Source organism: Camelina sativa, chromosome 16 (genome assembly GCF_000633955.1).
Source record: "Camelina sativa cultivar DH55 chromosome 16, Cs, whole genome shotgun sequence".
Classification (NCBI taxonomy): domain Eukaryota; kingdom Viridiplantae; phylum Streptophyta; class Magnoliopsida; order Brassicales; family Brassicaceae; genus Camelina; species Camelina sativa.
Window position 1 is genome coordinate 25878597 of NC_025700.1, and position 19983 is coordinate 25898579.

At 40.5% G+C, this 19983-nt stretch overlaps 2 protein-coding genes and 2 pseudogenes across 4 annotated transcripts; 2 read left to right on the forward strand and 2 right to left on the reverse strand.

Moving 5' to 3' along the window:
- On the reverse strand, window positions 1529-3524 carry LOC104752523 (annotated as a pseudogene).
- LOC104752524 lies at window positions 3997-5671 on the forward strand (annotated as a pseudogene).
- On the reverse strand, window positions 5793-15741 carry LOC104752526 (pre-mRNA-processing-splicing factor 8A). Its single transcript, XM_010474688.1, has 24 exons — window positions 15284-15741; window positions 15022-15145; window positions 14841-14933; window positions 14340-14730; window positions 13760-14246; window positions 12874-13664; window positions 12519-12787; window positions 12101-12415; window positions 11701-12005; window positions 11164-11618; window positions 10954-11080; window positions 10591-10832; window positions 10373-10496; window positions 9982-10279; window positions 9503-9756; window positions 8769-9385; window positions 8576-8682; window positions 8238-8492; window positions 7598-8071; window positions 7236-7397; window positions 6948-7145; window positions 6579-6857; window positions 6263-6505; window positions 5793-6171 (listed from the first exon to the last, which is right to left on the reverse strand). Exons 1-24 carry the CDS (start codon window positions 15565-15567, stop codon window positions 5980-5982), a joined length of 7086 nt encoding a protein of 2361 aa, XP_010472990.1. The 5' UTR covers window positions 15568-15741; the 3' UTR covers window positions 5793-5979.
- Window positions 15994-18902, forward strand: LOC104752527. Of its 3 annotated transcripts, XR_762000.2 has the most exons (7): window positions 15994-16315; window positions 16639-16741; window positions 16833-16932; window positions 17013-17095; window positions 17173-17429; window positions 17513-17567; window positions 18183-18902. XR_762000.2 is itself a non-coding variant. In XM_010474689.2 (6 exons), the coding sequence occupies exons 1-5, from the start codon at window positions 16120-16122 to the stop codon at window positions 17423-17425; spliced, it is 735 nt and encodes a 244-aa protein (XP_010472991.1). In that variant the 5' UTR covers window positions 15994-16119; the 3' UTR covers window positions 17426-17429; window positions 17513-17838. The 3 variants fall into 3 exon arrangements, 2 of the variants coding, with proteins under 2 accessions (XP_010472991.1, XP_010472992.1); XM_010474689.2 differs by lacking the exon at window positions 18183-18902 and having other exon boundaries at window positions 17513-17838; XM_010474690.2 differs by lacking the exon at window positions 18183-18902 and having other exon boundaries at window positions 16642-16741; window positions 17513-17838.

Sequence of the window (19983 nt, forward strand, 5' to 3'; positions counted from 1 at the left end):
TCATATGCCTTCTTAAATCAACAACATTCCAGCAAAACAAGTATGTACTATTAATTTTTTTTTCTTCTCACAATTGATATTAATCACTCTGAATAACAAAGTATAACAAAGTATGATCAAATATGGTTTCATTTCTCGGGGAATGAATGCCCATAGAACGAATTAACGATTATATTCTATCAAGTTGTATAACAGAAATGTACATTCGATTAGTATCATAAATTAATCCCCTACTGGCACAAGATATAATACTAGACTAGTAGTTATATATACTTAGATGAAAGTTAAAAAAATGTGGGCATGCATTAGTTTCTGAGACTGTAAACGCAAAGAAAGGCCCACACTTTGTTGCTCCCTCGTATGACGCGCGACCTTTCCCACTTACTTTGCAGTGAGTGTTGTTCGCTATTTTCCATGCTTCAAATTCAATCCATCCCTTCTCTATTTCTTCTACCATCTAAAAAGGTCTTTCTCTTTCTCGATATAATCAATACAATCATATAATTTAAAATGAAACCACACAAGAATACAAGAACTCAAGCACAACACAGAAACATGCGTGAACTGTTTCCCCAAAGAACGTAAAATATTCATGATCAATACTTAAACACCAAAGATTACAAGTCCTTTAACTAGTTTTTAATCCTAATGTCAGTACTTTGTAATTATTTTTGACCGGAAATTTTGTACCATACACTTAGTAAACAACAACCTGCTGCCGTATATGTATAGACTATAGAGTAATAGAGATGGTTTAGTCAGTATTTTAAACCTCAAAGAAGGACATAAATAGTTGAATCCCGACCAATATTTGTTGTCACAAAAAATTTGTTAACAGTATTATTTCATCATCGTGTATATGAACTAATACTAGTATAAGTTTATAGCTAACTTCCAACACGTCTGGTTACGTGATTTCTCATAACATTGGTATTACATGATTTACATCGCTACATATATATGAATCGTGAGTTCATGACATATAATATATAAATAATACATATACTGTCACGTACAATAAGGCCACTAATTATCTTCTTAATTAGTTTCCGTGGAACCGAAAAGTAAATAATTATGTAGCGGTAATTAACGAAGAATTTGATTAGACCACAAAAAGCGTGCTCATACGTAATTATTGAGAGCTACTCTAGATGTACATGAGAATAGCTATATTATAGTATTGTGAATGCAGTTAAAAAATACTGAAAAGAAGAAAGAGCGCGCTTGGAAACAGAACAAACAAATACTATAAACATGAGTACACTTTTTGTTCCATGTTATTAGAGTAAGTAGTTAAGTGGAGCGCATATAATGAATAGATGCTTTTTAAGGTTATATTACCGATTAAAACTAGTGATGAAAGTATGATTATAGAATTATACAGTACTAGTACAAGAGCACTGAAATTGTCTCATTCGTACGCCATGCTTGTTTGCGCCCCGTGCCTGAGTACCCTATTCACTAACTAATCACTACCTTCTCAATATATCATAACTCCTATGATTGTTTTTTTTTTGTTCGATCCATATAAATAATTTTGCTATCATATAAATTTGTCGTTACATATCTATATATATATATTCTCTTACAGAAGAAATTGGATTGATATGTTCCATCTCGTCATTCCTTGTTTTGATAAGTTCTCTGTTACCAAACAAACATTATTTTCCCCGGAAGACTGAAAGGTGTTGCGAGTTAGAGATCTTGAGCTCTTTAGAGCAAAGCGGATCGAACCGCAGCGATAATGTCAGTAAGAGAAATGAGGCCTTGTAGCCCATCGTTCTGGTCCACGACCCAAACTCTGTGTACACGTTTCGTGGTGACCATACGGATTACTTGAGCTAAGGTTGATGTCACGTGACACGTCACGAGCTCCCTCCCTGGTGTTGACGAAGCAGCGGTGAACAAGGGAGTTCTTGGGATTTTCTCAACAAACTCTAGCGCGTTTAGCGGTAACCAAGAACGCAACGTGGCTAAATGACATCCCTTTAGATCACTCGCCGAGAACGTTCCCACTACTCTCCGGTTTCTACCCTGCATGCACCAAAGCAAATACCAATATAATTAATCAGAGCATCTAGCTTCATCTATAGTCTATAGAAAGATATAGGTAGATATGTAAGTGCAATTAGTGTAAGCAAAGTCACGTACGTCAACGAGCTGTTTATGATCCTCTTCCTCGCTGGAGGCTTCAACGATAGGAACGGCATTGAGCATTGCCTTACTCATGCATTTAATCGCATCCTTTACTCGGGCCTGTATATAACAGAGACAAGTTCTCTTTAATTAATTATCTGATGGAAATTCTCACTTCTCCAATTTTTTTATTTTTTTTATTTTTATTTTTATTTATAACTTGATTAATTAATTTACCTGGCTGATGAGGGCTAAAACGGTGTCATGTATGGCGGAGAGATCAGTGACGGTGTGGGATAGGATACCTTGGAGATGGGAGGATCGGTCGAGGAAGAAAGAGATGAGATCCATCTGAGTCAGCATTGCGTAAGGAGAAGCCGACTCCACCAACTCAGGTCCTGATATATTTTCTATGTTGCTGTCCATTGGAACCAATACTCTGTGGATTCCTTTACTCAACATCTCCATGTAATCCATTATGCTGTTTTCATAATATTAGAGATTTTCTACTTTATATGCAAAAATTTTGCATAACATTTTCTGATTAATGTCGGTTAGTAAGAACTATAATATTAATCGAAACAACTAATAGTTGATGATAGAAAATAGCCGTATATATACTTGGTCATACAAAATAAAATCTTACTTATTACTAGTTACAATGTTGAGAAAGTATAAAACATTATTAAACGAAAAAATAGTAGACATATATAGCAATAATTAATCTTCAATACTAACCTGGTATTAGGATTGAGAGACCAAAGGCTGAGACCCTCAGGGGAATGACCAATGATAGAAGAGACAGGAGCAGCCATTTTCTTATCGAGCCCACTCTCGCTGTCGTCTCCTTCGCCGGCGATGTGAGCCACAACATCGAGCATGGTCACCATTCCTATGTACTGTTTCCTTGCACTGCCGCTTTATTTATCCGACTCTACTATCATCGATCCGCCGGCCCCCAGCCATTGGCCTGGTTTGGCAGCCACCGGCACAGCTATAACTCGGTTTGCCACCGGTTTCATGATCATACCAAGAAGAACGGTCGTTTTAGTTTTTTTTTTTGATAAGCGACGGTCGTTTTAGTTTTTAGTAACAATTTTTATATGAATTAAACGGTCAAGTATTCTAACAGAAAGAAATATATATATGCATGGTGGTTTACCATGGTGCTCAAAGCGTCTGCTAGAGTGGCGTTATCGGGAACTTGGACAAGCCGCCGCTTGTCAACCATAAGATCTTTGACCTTGAACTCCATCAGACGGCTGGACGACTGCATGAAGGTGGTGGTTATGTGTTTTGGGTGAGTTGAGTGCACAGATAGTCGAAGAAAATGGGACAATGCTGATATCATAATTTACTTCTTTGTTCTGATGCTTCATACTTCATAGTTACTTCAATAAGACATGTATGGTTACCAGGAAGATGGCACGTATTAATGTGTTGCTCCATGGCATGTGCTTTTTCGAATGCTCAGACCACGCGTCCGTTTATTTAGATTCTCGTCTTGTGTACTTTTTATCCAACAACATAATGATATTAAAATTAACTGTAGCGTTTGTTGGAAAAACGGAATGTAGTGACTGATTTTTATTTCCTCCTCCCAATGGGGGCCCGGCCCACCAAAGTATATAAAAAAAGAATGAAAGGAGCTATCGGGTCCCGTTAATGAAACGGGTCGGATTCAGAGCCCAACACAAGGCGAATATCTCGTGAAAGCAATAAATGCAGGAATCGAGAGAATCAGAAATTTTTGGTTTATTTCGCTACTCTCCCGAGTTATATCCCGTGAAAGCCATTATGACATTCGTGAACGTTTTTTTTTGGACCCACCATATTTTTCTTTCTGTAGTGTGTGAACGTTTCTATGATTATATACACGCCTCTACTATACAAATTTGAAGAAACCTAAAACGTAATCACACAACAACCAACCAAACCAAGTTGAAAAAAAAAAAAGATGGCACAATTCCGCCAAATATTCATTGTCTTGTCTTTCATTTCTCCGTTAGTCACATCTTTCACCGTGATCACCTCCGACTCGACTGCTCCGTCGGCTCTGATAGACGGCCCACAAACTGGATTCACGATGACCAACGACGGCGCTCGCACGGAGCCCGAAGAGCAAGACGCCGTCTACGACATTATGCGAGCGACTGGCAACGACTGGGCTGCGGCGATTCCTGACGTGTGTCGAGGCCGGTGGCACGGTATCGAGTGTATGCCGGACCAGGATAACGTCTACCACGTTGTCTCTCTGTCGTTCGGAGCACTCTCAGACGACACGGCGTTCCCGACCTGTGACCCTGAACGCTCTTACGTCTCTGAGTCCCTCACGAGGCTTAAGCACCTTAAAGCCTTGTTCTTCTACCGCTGTTTAGGCCGCGCCCCGCAGCGGATACCGGCTTTTCTTGGCCGCCTCGGCTCGAGTCTTCAGACGCTGGTTTTGAGGGAGAATGGCTTTTTGGGTCCTATCCCTCACGAATTGGGCAACCTTACCAATTTGAAAGTTCTTGATCTCCACAGAAACAATCTCAACGGCTCCATCCCCTCTTCCTTTAACCGATTATCCGGTTTGACATCACTTGATTTGAGTGGAAACCGGTTGACTGGTTCGATTCCCGGTTTTCTTCTTCCGCAGCTGAACGTTCTCGACTTGAACCATAATCTATTAACCGGACCGGTTCCATCCACACTCGAGTCCTGTGGATCGTTGATCAAAATCGATCTTAGCCGAAACAGAGTCACCGGTCCCATCCCGGACTCGATTAACCGGCTTAAACAATTAGTGCTTCTGGACTTGAGCTATAACCGGTTGTCAGGCCCGTTCCCGCCTTCTCTCCAAGGGCTAAGCTCTCTTCAGGCTTTAATGCTCAAAGGCAACACAAAATTCTCAGCAACTATTCCGGAAAACGCGTTCAAAGGGCTCAAGAACTTGATGATTCTTGTTCTCTCCAATATGAACCTTCAGGGCTCCATTCCGAAATCGTTGACTCTCTTAAACAGTCTCCGGGTCCTTCACCTGGAGGGCAACAATCTAACCGGAGAGATTCCTTTTGAGTTTCGGGACGCTAAGCATCTAAGCGAGCTCAGGCTCAACGATAACAGTCTGACAGGTCCAGTACCGTTCGAGAGAGACACAGTGTGGAGGATGAGGAGAAAGCTGAGGCTGTATAACAATGCTGGTTTGTGTGTCAACCGGGACAGTGACTTGGATGATGCATTCGGTTCAACATCTGGTTCAAGTCTCAGTACGTGTGATGGAGAAACACCGAGACCAGGCCCTTCTTACGGTCCAGCATCTATCTAGAGATGACGGTGATATGCCGGACGGAGTTACGGGCGTGTCAAGCGGTTTCAAGTCTTTGGGGTTCTCCTATCTTCCTGCATTCTTTCTTCTGTTCAATTTCATCTGCTAATCTGAGGGATTATAAAACTGCTGTAAATATTTCCGAGTTTATTGTTAGATGCTTTCTCTCTTTTTGTTCAAAAAAAATTGAAAATGATCTTAGCCTTCATAATCACATAAAATTTATTCTATCGTTGTGTACTCTGTTACTGATTTGTTCCTCTTGTTTTTTATGCTCTGTTTTAACTTACATGTTTGGAACATTTGGATTTCTTCAATATGGGAAAGGAATACCTATGAACACACATACTACTGAATTGCATCAGATGTGCCCATGCAATACATTCAATAGTTTGATTCTAGTGGCAAAACATTGTTTTAAGATTTAGGGACGTTACTATCTACCTCAAGAGTAACGCACAAGACAGCAAAGACTACGTCCCTGATTTGCGTACAAAAGCTTACAAGTCTCTATTGGTAAGAAAAGTTACTACATTTCAAGTAAATGTGTCCTCACGATCTCCCTCCAAAATGTCGGCCTCCTCCATGTTACTAAACTCCAAGAAATGAGTGGGTCGATGCTCCTCGTGATAGAACTCCTTTGGGGACCCGAGTTTGACACTGTATTTCATGCTCACCGTGTGCTTCACTCCCATGAAGTTGTAGTTCCACGGTCCATTCTCAGGAACCTATCACAACAACAAGTTACAAGTAAATCATATCTCAATGGTTTCATACCATTCAAGGACAAAAAGCACAACTGGGAAATGTGTTTCTTACCATGTAAAACCCGAGGAATCGGTCACTCAATAACATCTGAACCTTTTCATAATGGGTGGGAAGGTAACCGTGAGGATTGCTGCCTGTGTCCTTATTAAGCCGCCCCCATTCATATCCGGTTTGGGTCAACTTATATGACGTCAAAGAGCAGGAGCCCGGAGTGAAACTGCAGGTCAAGATGATGCATTTTTCTCCATCCCATTGCTTGTTGTTCTCCAGAATACGCGAATGAGAGGTTACATCCTATAAACGCAAAGAATCAGTTAGCAATGGGGTTAACAGGCTGATCTTAAGGTATAGATAATGTATATATTACCTGTGGTGACAGCTGAGGCAGCTCGTTAGGCTGTGTGTGCAACCATCCCAAGGGCTCCAGATCATTAAGGAAGTCATGCTCAGGAAGAGAAGACGGCAGGATAACATGCTGATGAGATCCAAACTGTGGCACCATCACAACGCAACGGATTTCTTTCACTTGGGGATTATCTGGGGGACTAATACCATACAAATACCCAGCAATTTGAGTACGAAGATCCGCTACGCATATGAACTTCTTCAAAATATTCTTTGGCATGATGTAGGTGTATCCGGTTTCCTGTGAACAACAAGAAACAATGGTTAAGGGTGACACCTGAAAGGCTTTTACTTTATTGACAAAGTGAACAAGAGTGGCATGGACTCTAACCTTTATGTCATCTGAATTCACATATATGTGATTGACTCTGAGGTAAAGGTTAGTGGCTGATATTGCACGTACACGCCAATCTGTTTTGGAACCGAATGCAGATTGCTCGTAAGGGCTCGTGGTGGTGACAATGAGCTCATCACCATGAACATTTGTAGTTCTTGTTGTGACTGCAGTAAGCTGGCTGGCTTCCTTTGCCTGCAAATAAAATACAGATTTACGATGAACAACAGGCCTACACTCTCATTGTTTGTCTGAAAACCTGATAAAAGTAACAGTTACGAGTACCTGTTTCTCAATCTCAGCAATCTGTTGCCTCTGTTGAGAGGGTGGAGTAATCTCAGCTCCAAGAATAATATCTCTGATCTCTGATTGTGTCAGAGCTGAGGTGTTAACATTGTTCTTCTTTGCGTAGTCAGAAAGGATCAGATCTCTGAGTGCTACCTCCACCTGAATTTAACATGATCGTGAATAAGGAAAAGACTATTCAAAAAAAGAAAAGAAAGTACAAGCATTATGTAATATAACACTAGTAAATAAAAAACAGCAGATACAGAGGTGGCAGAGTGTAAAGAGGGACACTATCAAATAAACTAATATAGCAAGAAACAAACTAAATGAAGAAGTTTCAGAAGTGGCAGAAGAGTTACCTTCATCCATTGATCATCAGTGAGAGAGGGCCAGATGTGATGTGGCTCAGTGACAACAGACTTGTCAGGCTTCAACAACATCTTAGCCTTCTCATTATTAACATGAAGCGCACGAAGGATCAAAATAAGTCTTGAAAAGGCAGTATACGAAGATATACTCTTCAACCAATCATCATATATATTAAACAAAACCATCTGCGGTTCTGTCGCCTTCAAAATCAGGTCACCAAATTTCTCTATCTTTAGGCAAGCCTGGAACGGAAGCTGCAGCTCACTTCCCTTGATAACGATGTTGGGGAAATCCAGCAAGTGAACCTCAAGGGGATCCAACATTCCTTTTCGCGTGACAATAATCTGTTTTGGCTGTTCTTCAACGGGGAGTGATCGCACAAGTGCAGCAACCTCTTCAGCAGTTTTCCATTTTGCTAGCTGACCAAGACGCTTCTGACCAGCCCAGACGCTAGTATGGATAACCTAGACGAAAAAAAGAAAACAGTTACTTAAGATCCCACAACATATTATTAGACTTCATCATTAGTAGTAGTTTTGTGGAAGTGAAACAATATCCTTTGCCTTCTAGGTTAATGAGGTTATCCATACTAGCGTCTGGATTTGAAAAGTGCTGGAGAGGGAGAAATACCTTCAGGAACAGCTGCCCAGTTCTTGGATTGAAAATGAAAATCGCACCATTGATTGGCTTAGTCGTTAAATTTCCTTCAAATGTCTTGTGAATCGTGACACGATATACATTGGTATCATCAACAAACCATATAATTTGATTGCTGAATATTTCACCATAGTTTTGAGATGACAAATATGGCTCTGTAGGCTCAGACGAGTACAACTGTAAACCCTTCCTGATCCTCTCTCTCAATACATACAGAGCTGGATTTGACTGCAATATAAAGTTAAACGATAAGTCACATATCTAAACAAAATGGGTCCTGCAAAATACACCCCAAGAAAAAGTTCTAGTACCTTCATGATCTTGTTCATTGCTTGAGCAAGAAGAGGTTTTGAACCAGGGAACCAATTACCAAAGGCAGAATGCAAGTTGTATGCCAGATCAAGCCCAATCATTACACCTGCACGGATTTTGTAAAAAAAATGATACATACTGTAGAAAAGCGAAGGCTAACAAAACAAAGCAAAATCGAAAAGTAATACATACCTGTTGGAGATGGATAGATAGACATGTTGTCAGTTGTATAGTCCATGAATTTTGCCCTCGTATAACGCTCAATATCATGGGAGTCATAGTCTCCCCATCGAAGTTGCACATCTATCCAATACTTGTTACTAGCTTTCTGGTCGAACATATCCTTTGACTCCGCAACCAGGCTAGGCTTAGACATAGGCCATTTATGAGCAGCAAATAGAAGAACATCAGCACAAGAGCTGTTCATCTTATAACTCTTTCTTGGATGAATTGTCTCCTTCTGTACCGTTTCTATCTCCAAAGCGTCCAACTCTTGGTCCAATACTTGGCAAAGATCCATAACAACACTCTCATGGATTTTCTGCCACAAATGGGCACGGAAAATCTGAATCAAAGATATCTTAAGTGTAGGAATCTTTCCATGCATAAATATTCCTGTCAGATCCAACTGCACTTGGAAACCCACATAGACATTCGCTCGATTAATTGTTGGCGACCACCAAAGCGTGAATCTTCTATTTGGAATCTGGTTTAGACCAGACCTCTGCGCATTAGTCAACTTCTTATATTTCATCGACTCCTCAAAACCAGATGCCTTCTCCCAGAAAAGACCCTCCCATGTCGGGAAGCTGAGTTCATGTAAAGAATGAAAAAGTGAGCAAATCTGATGTGATGTAACAGAACATCATATGCTATTATGAAACAAAGATCATAATTAGTTGAGGAGAAATGAAAAGCAGACTTACTATGTCCCCTTGAATAACGTGTGCTCAAGAATACCCTCAACACCTCCAAGTGCTTGAATGACATCAGTCCGGTAATTGTTCAAGTTCCACAGCTTTCCATCATGCCTCTGGTGTGTCCACCAGAAAGGATTTTGTTTTAGGACTTGGTACTGCTTAAAGTCGGTCCGAACTCTCCAACCTTTATCATATGCCAATGTGTGCCTATCCTTCTGAAACAGTGTATTTATACGAGGAATTCCCCTATCCCAAGAATCCTGTCATATTTAAAAAACACAGTTATTATTCTCTCCTCAATGATCAGATATACAGAAGTAAATAAAAATTCAAAATAATATTTGCGCTTCAATCCCAGAAGAGGAGAAGGCAACAGATCAACATACTCCTAAAACCCTCCGAAAATCAAAGCGAAAAACACCAAAAGAAAGCAAGCTAGCATGCTAATACCCCTCTAAAAATTTAACATCAAGTCTGATACTTACTTCCAGATCTTCCAGTGTAAGACGCCTATTCTGGGCCTGCGCTTCCTGCCTTTTTAAAGCATATTCTGCCCATACCCGCTGTGAATCAATAAACTCACTTTCCCATGGCTGTATATAACGGTAAAGATTTGGTATAAGCTGATCTTCCTCGTGGCTCATTCCACTCCTAAAGTGGGTTACACCAACATCTGTCTGCTTGCTGTACCGAAGGTCACTTTGTGGGATCAAAATATGACCCATTGACAACATTCCCAGGCCACCAATTTCCTTTGGAGTGTAGAAGATAACAGGAGGAAATCTGCCAAGGAGAATAGAAAAATCAGGTTACATAAACATAAACACACAGCTCTGCTATGTCGAGCATAAGCTCAATAAGATAGCTTTTACTCACCGACTAGGCATCTTTGAGTTCAACCCGATCTTTATTCTTGTTTGGATTTTATTCTCACACTTGACCAGTAGATCCAAGAGCTCTTGTGTGTGTACAGTGGCTTCACGGAAGTAAGTCATGAGGCCTGTTTAAAAAGAATATGTGATCAGTTTCATGATAAACCACAAATCATAAAAAGCAAACAATGGTGCCAAAACGGGCTCATAGGATTATTTTACCAATTAGAGCTGTATTCCATTTGTTGACGATCTTGGTAAAGGTGGTTGATCCTGATGACATAAGGATCTGCCTCACACGATTCTCAAACACCTTCATATGTTCATCGTCAACCCGCAGAAAAGCTACTGCAGTCCTCTCCTTGGTCTGTTCATTTTGCAGATTCCAGACACCATCTTTTGTGTTGCTGAAAGCTTCTTGGGTCATCCTGATTTTTGGAAGTATGCGGACTTCAAATCCACACCTGCAGGCAAGATGAGAAAGAGTCACAGATGTCAATAGCAGTACCAAATAACAGTATAAACGATGGCATAGCACTAACATGTAACAACAGATGCACTAGAATGCTCAAATAAAAGACTTACATGCTAAAGAGCAGGTTAGGATTATCCTTGCTATAGACAGAAACAAAGCCATTCTCCCACTCCAAAGTTGTGATGCTCCGAGGAAGACGGTTCTTCATGTCCCAGAAGACACTTCTACCAAGATTGACTGAAAGGTGAATAACAAAATGAGACACACATCTAATGCATAAATATAGTCAATCGGATTATATATATAAAAAAAGAACATACCATCATGTTTCATCAACCTCATCCTTGCATCTCTTGGCCAGCACTTCTTATTGTTGTATCCCACCATGTTTTCATTATTGGGATCCGGGTGCTCCGTAAGATATCGCTGAATAAGATCCCGAGCCTCTTCATGGGTAAACTTAAACATGATATGAACTTTGTCTATATACCGAGAATAGAGTCTTATGGGATGGCGTGTTTCCACTTTTGTATCCCAAAACGTCATAAACTCGTTAGGCATCTGTGGTGGCCCAGCAATTTCACTCGCTCGAGTCAAACCAAGAAGCAAAAGATCAAGTAATAGACCATAGAACTGAACAACAAATGATGCAAACTGGAGTCCCCTAATGAGACCATACAAGTTAGTATGACTCATATCCTTGTAAGACAGGACCACGTTATTCTTGGCAGACACATAGTCTGCAATATTGTGGTCAAGAACCAAACGAAGAAGCCTGAAACAAACAACACAAAATACTTATTACTCCAGAAAGATGTGGCTCAACATTATTAATAAATTATTAATGAAATAGGTACCTGTTCAACATTGTCAAATCGATCTTCTCAAAAAACTTTTCGAACTTAGTTTGGAGCATCACCACACACTGCCCATCACCTGTGTCCCATATGCCTTGCAAATTGTTGATACCTTGACACCACTTATAAACCAGAAGTGGGGGCGGCTCTGAGTCTGCTGGCTTAATCCAGTTTGGAAACAAGTGGCGCTTGTCACCTTCGTACCACAAGTATTGATCAAGATAGGCATCGGTAATTTTCTCTAGAGGCTCTATTTCATAAACTGGAATCAAGTAGCTATATAGATCCATAAACTCTATGCCAACCTGCAGACAAAACGTATACACCATCACTTCACCACGGCAACCTTGAAAACCTATGTCAATCCATTGCTCCAATATAGAGTGATATATTAAGTTACCTCTTTAAAGCCACGTTGGGTGAGAAGATGACGTTTTATTCGTGATAGAGCTTCATGAGGATTGTCATAAGCTTGTTCAATTAGACCAAGCTCTTCTCGCTGCTGCTGGTTCAACCTCACAGCTACACTATATGATTCCTTCAGTCTCTCAAGGGCAAGGATGAGCAACTTTGTGTCATGTTTGTATGACAATGGAGGAAATGGAATTGGAGAAAACTTCCTTGATTCCAGCCAATGAACAGTTGTTGTATAGATTGCAAGTGCTTCTTCCGGAGTGACATACGGACCATCTTTCAGGTAATTGTGCTGTCGTTCCTGTAACAGTTTTACAAGGAAAACACATCAATATATATAAAGCCATCTCCTAAAATGTTGCTCAAGCAAAAACGATAGTAATAAAGACAATTATGAAACAGACCTGTTCTGCCTTAAGCCACAGACGAGTCAACCTCCCGAGATTCTTTCTACAAACTGTCTTATCAACAGTAGCCCCCCTTCGGATACGCTCACGATTGTAGTGAGCAACATTCGTCCACCAATCAGCCTTAGACTTGACATAACGGAGGATCATATTCTCAATTGGAACAGGTAACCCAGGGACCTTCCATGGAATATTAGCTTTCCAGCACCGCCATGCCTCACTAAGGTGCTGCAATATGGTCCGGGCTTTATTTTGCTTGATACCCTCTGCACATTAGCGAAAAATGTTAACCAAAGAATAAAGCAAAGGCATTCCATAACACAAGAAAAAACAATATTATAAGAAAATAAACCTGGCATGGCATCAAGGACGTCATGCATGACAGCAGCTCGAAGCTCCAAATCAAAATGGCTTTCAACTCTCTGTTTTGTGACTGTTTTGGCCACTCCTTTTGAATGACGCCCCTCAAATTGACGTGCAAGAAGATTCCCTAACCATCGTTCAAGAAGAGGAACTATTCCCCGAAGGAAAAACAACCATACCCTCCACATTGGAGCCCAAAATCCACACCCTGGACCCTTACCCACAGGACCAGTATTGAAACGGTAATATATCAAGTGCTTCAAATCCTTGCACATCCTAATCTGCCTCATCAGTCTGTATTTATAACGATACATACCCGTCAACTGGCCAACGTGAGAGAAAATATATTGCAGACCGTCAGCCAATTGGAAGGCATCAACATTACCAAGTCGGAATTGGACATTCGCATCAACTACAAGTTTTGTCAGTCGGAGAATCTCACGGCAGAGATGGAAAGCGTTCCCAAAACGTGACTTTTTACGCTCTTTGGTGGTCAAAGTTTTCACAGGCTTTAGGTTGAAGTTGTAGTCAAGATGCAGGTAGTTTAAATTCTTCCTATGAATCAGTAGATTCAGCATATTATAACCCTGACGACAGACTTGCAGACCCACTTCAACCCAATCCAGTTCGGTACTTTGGAAAAACTTCGTAGCTGCAAGAGATCGAAACAAGTGCTTCTTCTTCTGAGCTTTAGGTGGTCTATGGTGCAACTCATTCAGCACATAGCATTTCAATAGCTTCTGGTAACTAACCCGAACTTTAACAGGATAGGCTGGAGGACTGCAGTTAATGAGTTCAAAGAATGTATTAGGACACTCAGTAGTAAATTTCAAAAGTCAAAAGAGACACAAAGTAGATCAAAACAAATAGCTTACCAATGCTCCTTGAACCACTCTGACACCAAGGGAATATCTTCTGCCCGGCGCGTCCTCCCAGACCTCATATTGAAAGGTCGTGGGGCAAACAACAATGATATGCCAGCAGCTGTAGTGTCAGTGTAGAGTTGGGTATCTTTTAGCAAAGGTTCCACACCTTCTGGTAAAGGGAAGTCATCCTCATCATCGTCATCATACACCTTCCTTTCACGCTTTTCCTTGTTAGTGTTGCTTATCGGGTGAATTAACGGATCATAATAAAATGCAGGAAGATCAGGATCCTCGGTCTTTATATACATAACCATAGGACTGTGATACACACAGAGTTTTACTTTCCTTGGCCGATTATTGTAGAGATGGGGAAACGCTATTCTGTACTCAGTTCGCAGAGGGGAACGAATGATAAGCTTGTTGATGTCATTAAACTCATTCCAGTCCTCATCTCCTTTTTCCATATCACGGTACAAAGGTTCAAACTTAGGTCCACCTGGAAAAGAGTACCAAAATGCATTAGAAAAGAATAAAAGAAAGGGACCTGCAAGGTGAAAAAAAAATGGAGCATAGAAGGAAGATAGCGTACCAGGTATGCACATGTTCAAAGCCTTTGCTGTGAAGAAAGATGGCATGTCAAACAAGTAGAAGTAGTTGCGATCAATCAGATCAGAAAGCAACTGGCCTGCAAGCCTGTGAAGGGTAGCCATAATTGGAAGTGAGAGGTTCCACCTCCGGTAACTGGGACCATTAATCAGTTTTGTTTTAACGAGTGGCTTGTGGTCGTAAAACCAAGTGTGTACAGCAGAATCTTCTTCCTCATCAAGCTCCAACTGAATTGGTTCAAGAGGATCAACGTCCAACAAGTTGTCTGCATAGTCTAGTGGAGGCTCCTCATCATCAAATGGTGGAAACCGCATTCTCTTGAAATGACGACGATCCCTCTTTTCCCTTCGCATCATAATCCACATAGTACCCCACTGCAAGAATAGAATGGAATAAGCATCACTCAAATAAAACATCAAGTAAAATTTAATCAAGGTACAGAGACATGAAAATAGAGAGAGAGGGAGAGAGACTAATCACTCACCTGAGCCATGTAAATAGGTTCCACGACCCATGGTATCTCGTTCACAAAAGTAATAGCTCCAGTGATGTGGTACAAAACCTTCACGTCTCGAACCTGGAAGAAAATGGGAAGTTAGATAAATGAACAAACGGCGAGAATAGCCGAAGCTAAGCAGAAACCAAATAAAAACAAAAAAAATAACCTGCTCCCAGGGCATAGGCATATTCTCCAAGAGCTTGAAAACAGCGTGAGGAACGAACTTAAGGGCTCCAAGGTATACACGTTTGTCGTGACGGAATTTCTTGGATGACATATCACCATGATCCCTGAAGGAAGAAAGAAAGAAAGAAAAAGAAATCGCAGTTTCAGTCTCACAATCAATCCAAGAAAAATCCTATAACCAAATCAGAGAAATCTTGGAGCCAGTAAACTAGATTCCGAAATCGAAGAGAAAGAAAACTCGCCTGATGATCTTCCTGACGTGCTCAGGTGGCATGTCCTCCTTCTGAGTTTCCACGAATCCAAACTTCCTCTTGTCGCCGTAGCGCTTGGAGTTAAGCTGCATCCATTTTCTGGCCTTCTCCTCAAGCTTCGCTTCGGCCTCCTCAGGAGTAGGCTCCACCGGGGGAGTCGGATTAGAAGGCGGCGGAAGCGTCGTGTAAGAAGGATGCGCAGCGGGAGGTGGCGGCATCATCGAGCCGCCGGTACCAGGAGGAGCTAAGGGCATACCATCGTTGTTGTTCCACATGGCTTAGGGTTCCAAATCGAAACGCCGAGCTGTAGTCGCGGAGGAATTAACCCTAAATCCACCGCGTCCGTGTCGATCTATCTATCTACGTTGCGAAGAACTAGTGAGCTTAATCGAGTACAAGAAAAACCCTAAAACATTTTCGGGTGAGTCGCTTTTTTTTTTGTTCCTCGTTCGGCCTTTTAATATAGTAGAGGAGGAGGTGGGTAAAGTAAATCAGGCGGTGTCGAACAAATGCTTAGGCGGTTATCCAAACCCGCTTACTAGACTAGAGTCACTGCTAATCGAATCAAGTTAATGGGCCTTTGATGATTAGAGTTGGGCCGTGATCCATGTGCCCATAGGCAAACTACAAATTGTTTTTTTCTTTTTCTCTGGCATTTATTGTGGCTATACTCTATATAGGAGGACTGAGGAGGATGCAGTTGTAATTGCGTTTCCCCGTAAAACAAACAAACAAACTCTCCCGATTCTGGCGACTCTCTCTCTCTCTCAGACTCTCACAAGTCCGTCCTGAAGAGCAGAATCGTGTCGTAGTGTGTCGTGGCGGCAATGCGAGAGGAACATAATCCAGGTAGGGACGGTCGTCGAAGTGGAGGACTGAGGTCGTTGATAGAGCCTCGCTTCTTGTCATCGTTTGCTTTAAACGACGGTGGTTCGATTTCTGGACGGAGATCTTCCTACCTGAAACTTCCTCCTCAGGGTCGTATCAAGCTTTCCGTCGTTAAGCTCAACGGTTCCCTTTTCGGTACGATTTTGCTTATCCAGTTTCCGAAAATCTCAATTTGAGGTGTCAACTAAATTCTTCTCTATGTGATTTTTGTTTTCCTGCTTTGCTTTACATCAATCTCTCGGAATTCTTTAGATTAACCTTTTAGCTAATCGACCTCTAATGGTTTCTATTATTGGTTGGTGCGTTCGGAATTTGTTGTGTTGCGGTTTGAAATCATTTTTTTAGACGTACTGTATAATAATTTTGGCTTAGTCGAGGACAATCTTGCCATAACACGATTATCAAAATTCTGGTATAACTTGTCGTCAACAAGTTAAAAATGGTTTCCAACGATTCAGCAGATGTGGAAGTCGCAAAGGATTGCTCGGTGGCAGAGCTCAAAAGAGCTGTGGAACAAGTTTTCACCATTTCTCCTCTGGAAGGCCACGGCAGGATTTCATGGTACATCATCATCTGTGACTGTGCGTATGAAAAGTTGGAGATTCTACACTTGTTAGAGCTATCTGACACAGTCGTGATCTTCCGCCTACAGGTCCCACGTCTGGGGTCATTTTTGCTTGTGTTATCGTGACCAGAGATTACTCAATGACAAGACTAGCATCCGTTATCTCGGTCTCAATGATGGGGATCAAGTTCGTGTCTTACTCCATCTCCCTTCTACTTAAGAACGCATATTCATTTGCATTGTAATCCCTTTCACTCTACATTTCAGTTACATTTCGTAAGGCATTTGTCCATAGACCACTCTCCTATGAACAAAAGATCCAAGAGCCCCAGTTGCAAGCGCTACCTTGAGTAAGTACTTTTTGACAATCTGCCTTTTATCGTCTCTGCATTCCAATGCTCTGCTGATGAAGCTTCTTTTATGGTAGGTTGGAAATGGAATCCGAAGCCAACGAAATCCAAATACAAAACCAATACCAGAACAGTATGGATGATGTAGCTGAGAAGTGTTACCCAGGAGCACAAGACGAGTTACCGGCAGCAGAATTCAGACTAGTGAACCTAATCAAAGGATGGTTGCCTTATGCTGGACGTTGGGGAGTGTCCAGAACAGGACCTGAGAGTCGCAGTGGTCCTTCCAGATTTTCTTTGAAGCATTTCGGTGGCAGGCCCAAGATGTAAAACCGTAAGTCACTTCCTCTTCTTATCTTCCCTACTTCATTTCCTCCTTTCTTTCAGTGATTATTGGTTTATGAAATTGTTGTCCAGGATTGATTCAAAGGATCTATTGTTTGTCTTCATGCATTACGAAAGCTGAAAGAAGGTGCGTTTTTTATTCGCATATTTTCAGCCTAGAACACAGTAGTAAGATCAGCTGATTTGTAATAAAACAATAATAGGTTGAGTATGTGTTAATTCAGAAGTGAAATGGCATGGTAAACCTTATACAGGCTGAAAATGGTTTAACCCATACCAACCTACTGAACCCAATAACTGGCCTCACCATTTTGCTTCCACTAGCGTAAGATTATCTTCTTTTGCCTCCGTTGTATGCAAAACTGTCTGTTCTTATCATAGTAATGCATATTTCTATATTCTTCTTAGAACCTTCCTAGTATTTTTATTTTTCAAGTTTGTTCCATCAATGGACCAGGATCTCATTGAATTACTATTATATGTAAGCTAGTCAACACTTTCACAAGTTGCTAGGAGCTTGAGAATATTGTTGCCTTGTACATCTTGAGAAAGTGAAGAACTTCACTCCGCTCGTAGGCCATTGTCTTTTTAATATTATAAACGGTCTGAGAATTTTTGACCCTTAATGATCGGTTGGCCGAGTGTAAAGGTTTGCTCTTGTCTTAATAATATAGAATTCTGTTTTCTTTTTCTTTTGTTTGTTTGTATGTACATATTTGGTTTATTGGGTGGTAACGTGAAGAAACTCAGAAACCGTGGAAGGAAGTGCAGAAGTCGGCAGCAAGTGTCAAACCATAGCAAGGCTCAAGACTTTCATTCTCGATCTTTTCCGCATGTTGTCATGAGCGGAGAGTGTACCACTCAATAAATTAGTATCCAAGACTCCAAGGCACAGCCACTAAGGTTGTTACAGGTCAGGATTGGATTCTACTTTCTAAAGGGAATGGAATGAGTAATGACTGATGGATATCTGCATGTGGGTCTAATCTAGTATTGGATGTGTGATGGTCTCAGAGTCCTGCATGCACTGGACTGTAACATCAAAAGGTGAGAGCGTTGTGCATACAGTAACTTACACTATCTGCCAACAGTAAAAAAAAAAAACGCAAAGAAGTGGGATCTTAGATTCCCATTCTGATTAGAGTTGATGTCACTGTTAGAGGAGAGCACAGAGTCACATGGTCAAGTCCCTCTCTTTCAACTTAAAAAAGGAAAAAGAAAATAAGATTCGAAGTAAATGAAAGAGAGGCAGAGGAGGGAGATCTTGGGTAGTGATTGTCCTCCCAAGATTTGGTGTCCTTCGCTGTCTCTTTTGAAATTAACTGCACGAAAGATATTTGTGAGGTACGCATTCCTTTGTGTTTCGTTTTCAAACTTCATCATCTATTACAAGTTACAACTACTTTTTTGGAGTTTTTTTTTAACAATTCGTGTATGTAAAAAACAAAGTTACTTTGATTTATTTTGAATCTTTCTTTCAAGATGTTCAAAATAAACTGACCAATAAGATAAGATATTTGAGTAAAAAGAGAACCTACCAATTACGAAACTCAGCCACTTATCTGATTGAAGTGTCTCTGTTTTGAAGTTGGATTTGTGAGACAATATGTAAATCCTTAAATAATTGAGCTGAGTGTTGTTGTCGTTTTATAGAGAGAGATTGTAAAACTGTAAAGAGATATAGAGAGATAGTGTGTAGGTGAAATCATGAAAAGCATACAAAATTTGGTTCAGATCCGACTAGTGGACTGGAAAGGATAATAATCTCTCATCTCATCAGATTGATTTTTGATTTTGCCTTTAATAAACTTCTATTTTCAAGGCTTCTTCAAGATTTTCTAAAACATTTCCTTATTGCTTATTTTGAAATTTGAATCCAATCAAATCTTTTTGATAGGGTAATAAGTGGTAATAGCAGTAGTGGGGAGATTAAAAACGACAAACGGAGAATATATCTATCTACACGAATTCTGAATCCAAACCAAATCCTATTTTTTCGGATGAATATTAATTACTTGAATCAATTTGGTTGGAAAACGGCATAACATGGGTGGTGTGGGGGCATAAAAACATTTCCCTTGATTAAATTGGGTATTACTATTAATTCCTTTTACTATGATAAAAGTAACGATTAGAAAAAAAATATAAAAAGATAAGTGGGAGAGAGAGAAGAGCGAGCAGGCGTGCGCTTCAACAGTCGAAACAAAAGGCACTACTCTCGTACGTTCTTTTAAAAGAAAAATCTCTCCCTACTCTCTTTGATCTGGGCCATCCCTTCTCTTTTTTACCTTTGGCCTTTGCTTATTTGTTTTTTTTGTATATTTCATGATCTCATCTGGTAAACTATTATTTCCCCCCCCCCCAATGATTTTTGTTTTGTATAAGAAAAAAAAAACAAATTAATCGACCTATTTTACCATCGAACAAAACTCTGGAATTTGATTTGTTTTAGGGAAATCACTGAAGAGAGATAGTATAAATACAAATTGGATAGTATCCGACAATTGTTTTTATATCGCTATAAAGACATGCTAAATCTATGT